Here is an 11640-nt window from a genome sequence, read left to right on the forward strand (position 1 = left end):
TGTTTGCAAAAGCGCTGTTGCCACGTTGTTCACTATAGCTTGTATCTAAAGGCTTTGATATTTTCCGTATGCCAATGTGAACATTTTTTTGTGATCAGACTGATCATTCTGACGCACCCTGACTTTTTCAAACATTCTCATATCTTGTTATCAACGTTATATCATTTAGTCTTTCCTTTTTTTATAATAGGTAAGTGAAAAACATGACATTTATATATAAAATTTATAATACGAAAATTATTATATATTTATTTTGTTATTATTATAATATTGTATTTGATTAAACTTTATTTTAAAGCATCAAAAATTTGTAAATTTCTTTGATTTCTATATTTTTAATTATATTATAATTGATGAGTAAAATAAAAAATAAAAATTTCAAATTTAAAAAATTTTTGATTCAAAAGTTATATATGATAACGTAATATATGATTTTAAATTTTATAAATGTAAAAATAATAAAGAAATATAAAAAAATAATTGGTAGAAAAAAATAAATTATATTTAAAGTTTTTAAAAAAATTAGTTTAAGTTTTTCTATTTAATTTATATTAATATATCAAATTATCTGTACCATACTATTTAAAAGAACAGGTAATTTTTTTATTATAGTAAAACAAATAAATATAATAATATTTTTATATTATTTTCATTTTTAGAATTGATTTATTTGAAATAATAAAAATGTCAGATCACTTTGGCCCGATAACTTTAAAATGGGATCCTAAAAATTTAGAGATCCGTACTATGTCTGTAGAAAAAACATTGGAACCTTTAGTTTTACAAGTCACTACACTTGTAAATACAAAGGGTCCTAGTAAAAAAAAGAAAGGAAAATCAAAAAGAGCTAGTGCTTTAGTTGGAACTGTTGAAAAAGCAACTAATAATTTTATTGAAAAAGGAGAACAAATAGCGTATGAAAATCCTGATATTACTGCAGAAATGTTAAGTGCTGTTGAAGAAGTAAGAAAAACAGGTGCTGCAATGAGCATTGCTGCTAGGTTTGTTTTATATAAAGAATTTTTAATATATAAGGAACTTTATATATATAATATTAATATTATTACTATTAATTTATTATTATTAATTAATTTCAGAGAATTTTCAGAAGATCCTTGTTCTTCTTTAAAAAGAGGCAATATGGTTCGTGCTGCAAGAAACTTATTATCTGCAGTAACACGTTTGCTTATTTTAGCAGATATGGTTGATGTGCATTTGTTGTTGAAGTCATTGCATGTAGTAGAAGATGATTTAAAAAAATTAAAGAATGCATCTTCACAGGGAGAGTTATTAGAAAATATAAAACAATTTGGAAGAAATGCATCAGAACTTATGAATCAAGCTGCAAAACGTCAACAAGAATTAAAAGATCCTCAATTAAGAGATGATTTAGCTGCAGCAAGAGCTGTTCTTAAAAAACACTCTACTATGCTTTTAACAGCCTCTAAAGTTTATGTTCGACATCCTGAATTAGCTGCAGCAAAAGCAAATCGTGATTATGTTTTGAAACAAGTCTGTGAAGCTGTAAATACCATTAATGATGTAGCACAAGGAAAAACTCCAATTGATACTCAACATCCTTATGAAGGACCTGGAGAATTAGCTGCTGCATTAGATGATTTTGATGAAAGAATGGTAATGTCTCCACTTGCATACAATGAAGTACGTACAAGACCTAGTCTTGAGGAAAGATTGGAAAGTATTATTAGTGGTGCTGCATTAATGGCAGATTCTTCATGCACTCGAGATGAGCGTAGAGAACGCATTGTTGCAGAATGTAATGCAGTTAGACAAGCACTTCAAGATTTATTAAGTGAATATATGAATAATGTAAGTATTTTATGAATTTTTTTATTTTTTTTATTTTTTTTATTTAAACATTTGCTGTATAATTTATTTATACATATAACAAAATTTATTTAAATAAGTTTCAATAATAGCATTAATAATTGCATAAGAGAAATCTAATTATATTTATTTTTTATAATTTATTTTGATTTATATTTTATACTAACATTTATAGCATTTTTAAATGTATATTATGTTACTGTATGATATAAGTATATGCATTTAAAAATATATATATCAAAATATATATACATATATATATCACAAACAATATATATTTAGAACATAAATAATTATATTATTATTTAACATAATGATTGATTTATTCTTGGCATGTTCATTTTACTCATTTGTTTTTATTTTTGATGACTACAGTTACAGCTTGCTCGGGGTGGGAAACGGGTAAATATATAAAGATATTGTATTGATTTTACACATGATTTATATGTTATTTAATGACAAGCACTAATCAAATTATTATAATTTGACATCTATGATTTTACAATTATTCTTTAAATTGCACAACTGCATATACTATATAGATATATATGATATAAAAAATATTACCAAATATAATGTAATATAATTAGAAATATACAGAAATTAAAAAAATTAATAGCATAGATAAATAGAAAAAATACATATTCTAAACTTAATTTAAAAAGAAATAAACATAAAATTTACTTTAAATTGATTATAAATTTTGAAAAATATTTCTTATAATCATTCTTTTTTTCATATCATATTATGTTATATTATTTATATTTAATCATATAAATAATTTAAAAAAAATTTTATTTGTTAAAATAAGTAGTTATGTTATGTTATAATTAATATATTAGTTTATAAAATGTATATTAAATATTTAAAAAAGTAGAGCATTTTTTAAATAATAATTAAAATTTTTTTAATTAATTTTTTTTAAGCATTGATAAAAAAAAGATTTTATTTTGCACTCCAATGCTCTTAGTAAAAAATAGCTTAGATTTTATTTGAATGCTCATAAGATATTTATTTATTTATTTATATTTTAATTATATTTTAATTTTATTAATGGTATATATGTTTTAATAGATGGGCGTCAAAGAACAATCAGAAGGCTTAGAAAGAGCAATTGACCACATGTGTAGAAAAACTCGGGATCTTCGTAGACAATTACGAAAAGCTGTAGTAGATCATGTGTCTGATAGTTTTTTAGAAACAAGCGTACCTTTATTGGTTCTCATTGAAGCTGCAAGAAATGGTCGTGATAAGGAAGTAGAAGAATATGCATTAGTTTTTACAGAACATGCTAATAAACTAGTTGAGGTATATTATTGAACTGTATTGCAATATTAATTTTATTATAATTAATAATACTAATCTAGCACTGACTATTTACTTAGGTTGCCAATTTAGTGTGTAGTATGTCAGGAAATGAAGATGGTGTAAAAATGGTCCGTTATGCGGCAGCACAAATTGGAAATTTATGTCCACAAGTAATCAATGCAGCACGTGTGCTTGCAGCTCGTAATCGATCTAAAGTAGCTTTAGATAATATGGAAGTATTCCGACAAGCATGGGAAAATCAAGTAAGAGTACTAACTGAAGCTGTTGATGATATTACTACTATTGATGATTTCTTAGCTGTATCTGAGAATCATATCTTAGAAGACGTAAATAAGTGTGTATTGGCATTACAAGAATGTGATGCTGATACTTTAGATAGAACCGCGGGTGCGATTCGTGGACGATCTGCCAGAGTGTGTAATGTTGTTCAAGCAGAAATGGATAATTATGAGCCTTGTATCTATACAAAACGAGTTTTAGAAGCTGTAAAAGTTCTAAGAGAACAAGTGATGCCGAAATTTGCGCAGAGAGTAGAAGTGGCAGTAGATGCATTGGGTAGTAGTCCAGCTAAAGATGTGGATGAAAATGATTTTATAGATGCTTCAAGATTAGTTTACGATGGTGTTCGTGAAATTAGGCGTGCTGTATTGATGAACAGAGTAAGAAAATGCATTAAAAGTTTATATTTTTTCTAGATATTTTTTTATTTACATCTGCTATATTTTAGGCGGATGAAGATTTAGATCCAGAAGATGTTGAACTTGATGAACATTATACATTAGAAACTCGTAGTAAATCGAGTGCGCAAACTGGTGAACATGGTGTTGATGAATATCCAGAAATAAGTGGTATTACTACGGCTCGTGAAGCTATGCGTAAAATGCCAGAAGAAGATAAACAAAAAATCTTACAACAGGTAGAATACTTCAAAAGTGAGAAACTAAAATTTGATAAAGAAGTTGCTAAATGGGATGATGCAGGAAATGATATTATTGTACTTGCAAAACATATGTGTATGATTATGATGGAAATGACAGATTTTACTAGAGGTCGCGGACCTTTAAAGACGACTATGGATGTCATTAATGCAGCAAAAAAAATTTCTGAAGCTGGAACTAAATTAGATAAATTAACAAGACAAATAGCAGATCAATGTCCAGAAAGTTCTACTAAAAAAGATCTTTTGGCTTATCTACAACGTATAGCATTATATTGTCATCAAATGAATATTACAAGTAAAGTTAAAGCAGATGTACAAAATATTAGTGGAGAATTAATTGTATCTGGACTTGACAGTGCAACTTCTCTTATTCAGGCTGCTAAAAATTTAATGAATGCAGTTGTACTTACTGTTAAAGCTTCATATGTTGCATCAACCAAATATCCTCGACAATCTACAGTAACTGTAAGTTTTTTAATTAATATTATTTATCCTAATTTTATATTTTATATTTTAAATAAATTATTTAAATTTATAATTTATATATAATAATTAATATTAAAATTTTTTTATACTAACAATTGGATTTTGTAGTATGTAAGTATTTATATAATAAAAATATATTTATAGTTATATTAATAATTTAATAATGTTTAAGAAATTATAATTATTATCTGCATCATAAATTTTTCATTAATTTATTTTTAATATACAGTCACCAATTGTTGTATGGAAAATGAAAGCACCAGAAAAGAAACCATTGGTACGTCCTGAAAGACCAGAAGAAGTTAGAGCAAAAGTACGTAAAGGTTCACAGAAAAAAGTGCAAAATCCGATACACGCATTATCTGAATTTCAGAGTCCTACAGAAAGCGTTTAAAATTTTACATGTAAGTAATTTAATAAAAATGAAATTTAATACAGCATCACCTTTAAAAAATCACATGAGCAAGATATTTTATTTTCTATTGAACATCCAAATATAAAATTTATATTGCTATAAAATATAAGAGAGAATTATTTTTTTTTTATGTCTTAAAATTATTAAAATAATAGAATTTTATATTTTGTAATAAATATTAATCATATTTTAAATATTATTAATGTATAATTATATAATAATTATTTATAATTACTATTAATAATTTACTAGTAACAAGTAAAACTAGGAACAAATAAAAAAAAGAATTAATTTTATGTGTGCGATTGTGATAAAAGAAAGATAACAGAAATATGAAAATAAAATATCTTGCATAAAAAAAATAATATTGTTTATTATGAATTCATAAATGTTTGAAAAACAAAAAATACAATATATGATCGTGTCAATTTCTAATAAATATTTAATTAGATCTCAAGATTTACCTCTTTTTTAAGATATATCTAAATTTTAGATTTTAATTAATAAAGTATCAACAATTTTTTATAGAATATAAGAGTGATATACAATCTAATAAAATAATTGATTATTTGATAATTTATGATTATATATTATATTTCAATTATTATAAAATATATTTAAGTAAATGATAATTTATTTATCATTTGTGTTTACAATTTTACTACTCATAAATATCAATAATAATTAATAATAATTAAATATATACTTTGCAAGTGAAATTGAATACTTCTATAATACTTAATTGTATAATAGAAGTTTTAAAATGAATTAAATAGAGAAATTCCATTTTTTTTAGTATTATTTATAAAACTTAAATTATTCACATTAATATTTTTTAATAAATTTTTATTAAATAGCATTAAAACTATTTAAGTAAGCGGCATATACATATTATGTATATATGAGTCAGCTTATTATACTAAAGGCCTCATTTTTTTGTTATTATAATATTAAGACTATTGAATTGAAATTGATAATTATTTGTATTTTTTATTATTACAGATTATTAGATTATTATAGTTAATGATTTTATCAGCACACATTCTTATACATATCTAGCAATAATGTCTATAATAAAAATATGTATAAGGCTGTTATTTTAAGTAATATTAATAATAATTAAAGGCCTTAAATTTTTGCTAAAATATTGCATGAAGGTCAGTTTTTTATTGTAATGAATTTTTTGACAATAATATTGATAAATACTTTGTTATGCTTTTATAAAAAAAATTAATTAAAATACAAATATTAATATTAACATTTTTCCACTGATAACTAATTAATAAATTAATAATTTCAAATGTAAAATATAATATGAATTTTGTATTTATATAAATACTTTAATAACAAGTTATATTTTATTTTTAATAACAACGTATATTTTATTATAAAGTAAAATAGTAAAATTTTAATTTTTATTATTTTTGCTTTATATATTTGCTTTGCATATATATTTTTAATATTTTATATTTCCATAGAATTTCAATTAATTAAAATTGCATGTTTTATTTAATATTATATTTATAATTTAATGAAAAAATAATTTGTTACTTTATATTAATAAAAATTTGCAAAAAAATAATATAAATAAGACAGTATTGCATTGGAATAAAGAGACTGCACATCAAAGTATTTAATGATTGTATATAAGTAAATATAACTACATATTTTAAAAAAATTCTTCTTTATGATGATTTTGTATTAGTTGTAGCATGTAAAAAATAATTGTAAAAAAACTGATACCAATTTCATACTTCGTACAATGGATGAAGTATTATATTAAAAACATTTTTATAAAGCTTTTTGATAATTAATTCATAAATTTTTTCATTAAAATAAATATTCTTTATATTAAAATTTATTCAATATTACTATTTGAAGTTGACATATATTTAAAATAAGATTTGAAAAGATTATTTAAAAAATATATAAAAATTTTATTAATTTATTTTATAGTTATCATTACATGATAATTATTAATTAACTACGAAAATAATATGTTATATATGTGGCAAATAGATAATAACAATATAAAATTCTGCTTCATATTATATGTACTATTTCATTTACATCAGTGTAGTTATTGTAGTAAATGTTGCATTTAAATATATTAAAGCAGAAAATATGAAATAAAACAACTTCATAGCTTTTAATAAGATATGCATTGGTATCAATTTTTTACTATTGTAAAACTGATACTAATTTAAATAAAAGTAATTGTAAGATTTAATTGTAATTACTGATATGCTGCCAAATACAAGGTGATGCTTTTAACAAATATCTTTTTATTATTATGAATTTTTTATGTACTACATTTAAAAATAAATTATTATCCTATATAAAAAAATATAATTATTATAAAAGAAAGGGAAAAAAAGAAAGAGAAATCTCAAATACATAGATTTGTATTTTATATGATTCATTTATATACTAAATATTACAGAAAAAATAATACAATACAGGAAATTGCAAATGCAAATGATTAATGGCAATGATATAATTATAATTCACACTCGCTTAAACAATATAATTATCTTTATCCTAATTCACTATACGTTATTTTCTAATGTATATAATATTTGTAAAGAAAAAAATTTATTATTACAGAAAAAAGTTATTTACCTGCATTTTTTGCATTAAAAATCTTTTGAATTTTTCTTTTTTCTGTCTCAATATGAAGCTGAAAAAATATATATATTGCACAATCAAATATCATTTATTGAATAAAAATAAAATAGTATTTGTGCTTGTTGATCATTTAAATTATTTAAATTATATTATTGCAATAATGAATTTTTTTTATATTTCTTAAAGTATTATTTTTTGATTGTACATAATATATGAAACAATTATAATTGTTTATATGTTAAAACTTAATTATCTTATTACTAATAATAATAGTAATTATCATTACATGCCAAAAAAACAGGTACTATTGAAATATACTTATTGAAATAATTCATAAAAAATGTGATATTTATTTTCTGATATTATTTAAATTTGAGACATTTAAATTTTGGAAAACTCAAAATATTATGCAATGGTACATTGTATAATGGTTACATTGTAACCAGATGATTTTTTATATTTTTCTACTGCTAAAATACAGCTTTTTATTGATATATATATGACATGCTACTAAAAATATTAATAATATGATATAAATATTGCATGTCATTTAAATTGACACTGATTTGATGACTACAAGATATATATTTATACGATTATTGATATACTTCATACTTACATTTCTTAAAGATTTTATTGCAAAAAGTAAAATTATATAAACTAAATAGATGCTTTCAATTGATATATTTTATCGAAATTATTTTAAAAAAATGATAAAGAATAATTAAATATATATCAAATCTTGTTAAAGAAACTATCTTAAATCTAAAAAAAACAGTCTCTTTTTTTCATATTAAGATAAATTTAAAACATAAAAGAAATTATTTAAATTTATTGTTATTTTATATGATTAATGCACCACTCAATTTGAATCTTCCAAATAAATCTATAAATATGTGTAATTATATTTTACACTAAATATGTTACTCTTTTTTTTTTTATAATTTTTAAAATTTTTTATTTTTTTTATGAAGAGTCACAAATAGAAGAGATATGTGAACAAAATTTGAAAGCAAAATAATAAGAAGCATAGAGAAAGTATAAGATTTTTTAACTGTGAATAATTCTATAATAAATCTATTTAATTTGCTTCATAATCACAGTTATTGCATTCATACTAAAGTATATTGTAGCTAAAGTAATATAAATTTAATTCATGCGGTTTTATAAAATCATGTATGTATCTATCACAATGCAGAGAATGTTAATAGAATTTGTACATAAATATGTTTATTCAAAGAGTATAAGTGGCGAATATGTATGATTAATGATTATTAAAATATAATTTTATTTAAAAATTTCATTACTAAAAACTTTAAATTTTGTTAACAAAATTTTATAATATATCAAGATAATGAGAAAATATTAATACTTTTATTATTTGAATTTTGATTAACAATGCAAAATACATTCACCACTTATATTTTTTAATAATATTACATTTCATATACATACTCTAATCAGTTTTAAAATATCATTTTATAATAATTTTATTACTTAATTAAAGTAAATAAGTAATACATTGGCTCTCAATGTACAAAATAGAGTCAGAAAAAATGTCCTTCACAGCCTGTGTAAGACTTTCCCTTGAGATCTTCAAGTCTTTCAAGACATATGCTGATAGAGGACCAGAATTATAACACGACCAGAATTTTTTAAATAAAAAATTGATAATAAAAATAAAAATTAAAATTGTTCTCTTGTATAATTAGATGCGTTAAGTATTGTTATATAAATGAAATATGCATTGGGTGCAATATATTTTACTTACATCAGTCTTAACGACTTCAGTATATAATATTAATTCATGTCACAATGATATAGAAGATGTATACCAGTACAAAATAAGTGTTACAAAAGGAACTCTTAGAAAAGTGTTTCATTTAGAAACGCATACTACAGTATATAAAAACTTTCAGATCTGAAAAAAGAAGCATTTAGAAAGAATTAAAAAAAAAAGGGTATGTTCATTTGTATGCAAAAATTCATTGACAGATATGTATACAATGCAACTCATAAAAATTCATATATATATATTATGTATGCTTGTTATCTCAATTTAGAATAAATTATATAAGATATTTACTTTTGAAAATATTTTTTTTTTTTTGATTAAATTAAGAATATAAATTGCAAATTTCTATAACAAGTGATTTATATGTCATTGTCCATTATATCACGGAAAAATATATATGTAAAATTAAATGTTTATAATATTATGCAATATCTCACGACTATAAAAATTTGAATATATTTTTTTCAATTTATGGTTATGCAACTGACTTCATTAGTCATAAATATCATATAGCATTATGTATTATCTGCTTTGATAATCATTATACTTTTGTACGTGTAGGGACAGTTATTTAACTTTTAACATAATTCAGTTAATACAACTGTGTTACTGAGAGAGGTAAACATTAGCCATATGTATAGCCTATGTTTTATTCAGTTAAGCAAATGAAAGTATGGCTTCTATGATGATTCTGCAGTAACTTCTGGTGGTGTACTTACAGATGTTACTGCTGATTTGAATGCTGGAACAAATTCAGCTGCATTTGGATTCAATGTACTCTGAAAACAAGTTATCTATTTGAAGTTCAGTATTATTTATAAATATTCAATATTCAATAAAAATAATATTTTTATATGATAATATAGTAATTAATATATATAGTAATATAATATATATAGTAATTAAATTTAAATATTAAATTATACCTGCTTAGCAAGATCATCATGCATTTTTAGATTACTAAGTTGCTGACAAAGTTCAGCACTATTATTCTCAGGCATGCTTGTAGCAGTGGACCAAGCAATAGAATTTGTATTTCGTTCATGTCTTTCATCTTCCCACATTGCTTTTAAACATTCTTCTGTTAATTCTTCTTCCATTAATTGTTGAATCACCTATAATTTTTAATTATTGATATATTATTAAAATTTTATATAAAAAGAAAACTTTATAAATAACACAAAATTCATAGTTACAAAACCTCTTTATCAAATTCTTCCTCATTTTCCATCCAAAGATACTCAGAAAAATCACTTTCTTCTGTTCCTTGTACATCGATTTCAGAATCAAAATTATTATCCATGTAAGAGATAATTCCTGTTTCATTTCCATAATCGTTCCCAGAACGATTATTTGGAATCTTCATTTTCATTACAAATATGTATTTAACAACACAATGAACCTATGAATAAATTCATTTTTAAATTTTTAATACAAATTTTTTATATAGTCACATTTGTCTTATTTTTTATTTATGAATTATTATTACATTATTTTAATTATTACATTACATTATTATTACATTAATTTTTAATTTCAAAAAATTATATTTATATTTTTTAATAAAAGAATGATTTTTATTCTAATAAAATATATATAATAAAATTATAAGATCTATATATATATATATATATAGAAGAACCTTGAACTCTCTTACACGAACGAATTGTACAAACGAAATAAATATACAATAGCTCCGTTTACACATATGGTAGCATTACTATTAACTATGAAATTACATTTTTTTCGTATAAATTACTTAGTATTTGCATTTACTTCAAATTTATCGTCAAACACATTGACAACTAAAAATTTGGAATTATATTATTTATTGCATCGTAGCAATTGGATACGGTAAAATATCACTTGACAGATCTGTTACAAGGCGACCATTTTTAACTGTCTACTTTTAGTATCGACAAAGCGATATTTATTAATCTTTACTTATAATTATATCGTGCGTCTATTATTATTATAAGAAAAAATAATATTTCCATAAATGTAAAATACAAATATACCTTTTAATGATGTGGTTTCGAACAATTTGTGATAGAAAACACGATTTACGCAGTTCATGGGTAAAATACGTGTCGTGCAACACAAATTAACCCTTGAAGTAATACTGGGATAGTGCTGCCATCATATAGAAAAAGAGCAATGCACTTTATACCAAAAATTGATAAATATATTTTTTTTTCA

The 11640-nt window shown here is 22.3% G+C and overlaps 2 protein-coding genes across 8 annotated transcripts; one reads left to right on the forward strand and one right to left on the reverse strand.

Moving 5' to 3' along the window:
• Window positions 1-48: 48 nt before the first annotated feature.
• Window positions 49-7296, forward strand: LOC107996348 (catenin alpha). 2 transcript variants are annotated; one of them, XM_062085810.1, is made up of 8 exons: window positions 49-190; window positions 660-1001; window positions 1098-1830; window positions 2923-3156; window positions 3234-3836; window positions 3905-4582; window positions 4833-5007; window positions 6021-7296. In XM_062085810.1, exons 2-7 carry the CDS (start codon window positions 685-687, stop codon window positions 4995-4997), a joined length of 2730 nt encoding a protein of 909 aa, XP_061941794.1. In that variant the 5' UTR covers window positions 49-190; window positions 660-684; the 3' UTR covers window positions 4998-5007; window positions 6021-7296. The 2 variants fall into 2 exon arrangements, with proteins under 2 accessions (XP_061941794.1, XP_016909842.1); XM_017054353.3 differs by lacking the exon at window positions 6021-7296 and having other exon boundaries at window positions 4833-5026.
• A 109-nt stretch (window positions 7297-7405) lies between these two features.
• Window positions 7406-11600, reverse strand: LOC107996286 (polyadenylate-binding protein-interacting protein 2). 6 transcript variants are annotated; one of them, XM_017054251.3, is made up of 5 exons: window positions 11460-11600; window positions 10643-10843; window positions 10368-10556; window positions 10161-10220; window positions 7406-7698 (listed from the first exon to the last, which is right to left on the reverse strand). In XM_017054251.3, exons 2-5 carry the CDS (start codon window positions 10811-10813, stop codon window positions 7633-7635), a joined length of 486 nt encoding a protein of 161 aa, XP_016909740.2. In that variant the 5' UTR covers window positions 10814-10843; window positions 11460-11600; the 3' UTR covers window positions 7406-7632. The 6 variants fall into 6 exon arrangements, with proteins under 6 accessions (XP_016909740.2, XP_061941800.1, XP_028521743.2 ...); XM_062085816.1 differs by lacking the exon at window positions 11460-11600 and adding an exon at window positions 11218-11351; XM_028665942.2 differs by lacking the exon at window positions 11460-11600 and adding an exon at window positions 11099-11239.
• Window positions 11601-11640: the final 40 nt, after the last annotated feature.

Source organism: Apis cerana, linkage group LG15 (genome assembly GCF_029169275.1).
Source record: "Apis cerana isolate GH-2021 linkage group LG15, AcerK_1.0, whole genome shotgun sequence".
Taxonomy (NCBI): domain Eukaryota; kingdom Metazoa; phylum Arthropoda; class Insecta; order Hymenoptera; family Apidae; genus Apis; species Apis cerana.

What these genes read in the sequence shown, in the direction of transcription:
- LOC107996348 (XM_062085810.1), top strand. Translation starts at nt 685, where the DNA reads ATGTCAGATCACTTTGGCCCGATAACTTTAAAATGGGATCCTAAAAAT. An exon ending in TAAGTGAATATATGAATAAT is followed by an intron (nt 1,831 to 2,922) that starts GTAAGTATTTTA and finishes ATGTTTTAATAG; the next exon opens with ATGGGCGTCAAAGAACAATC. An exon ending in CTCGACAATCTACAGTAACT is followed by an intron (nt 4,583 to 4,832) that starts GTAAGTTTTTTA and finishes TTTAATATACAG; the next exon opens with TCACCAATTGTTGTATGGAA.
- LOC107996286 (XM_028665941.2), bottom strand. Translation starts at nt 11,149, where the DNA reads ATGTGTAAACGGAGCTATTGTATATTTATTTCGTTTGTACAATTCGTT. An exon ending in ATGATGATCTTGCTAAGCAG is followed by an intron (nt 10,221 to 10,367) that starts GTATAATTTAAT and finishes ACTTGTTTTCAG; the next exon opens with AGTACATTGAATCCAAATGC. An exon ending in TCAAATCAGCAGTAACATCT is followed by an intron (nt 7,699 to 10,160) that starts GTAAGTACACCA and finishes ATATTTTTTCAG; the next exon opens with CTTCATATTGAGACAGAAAA.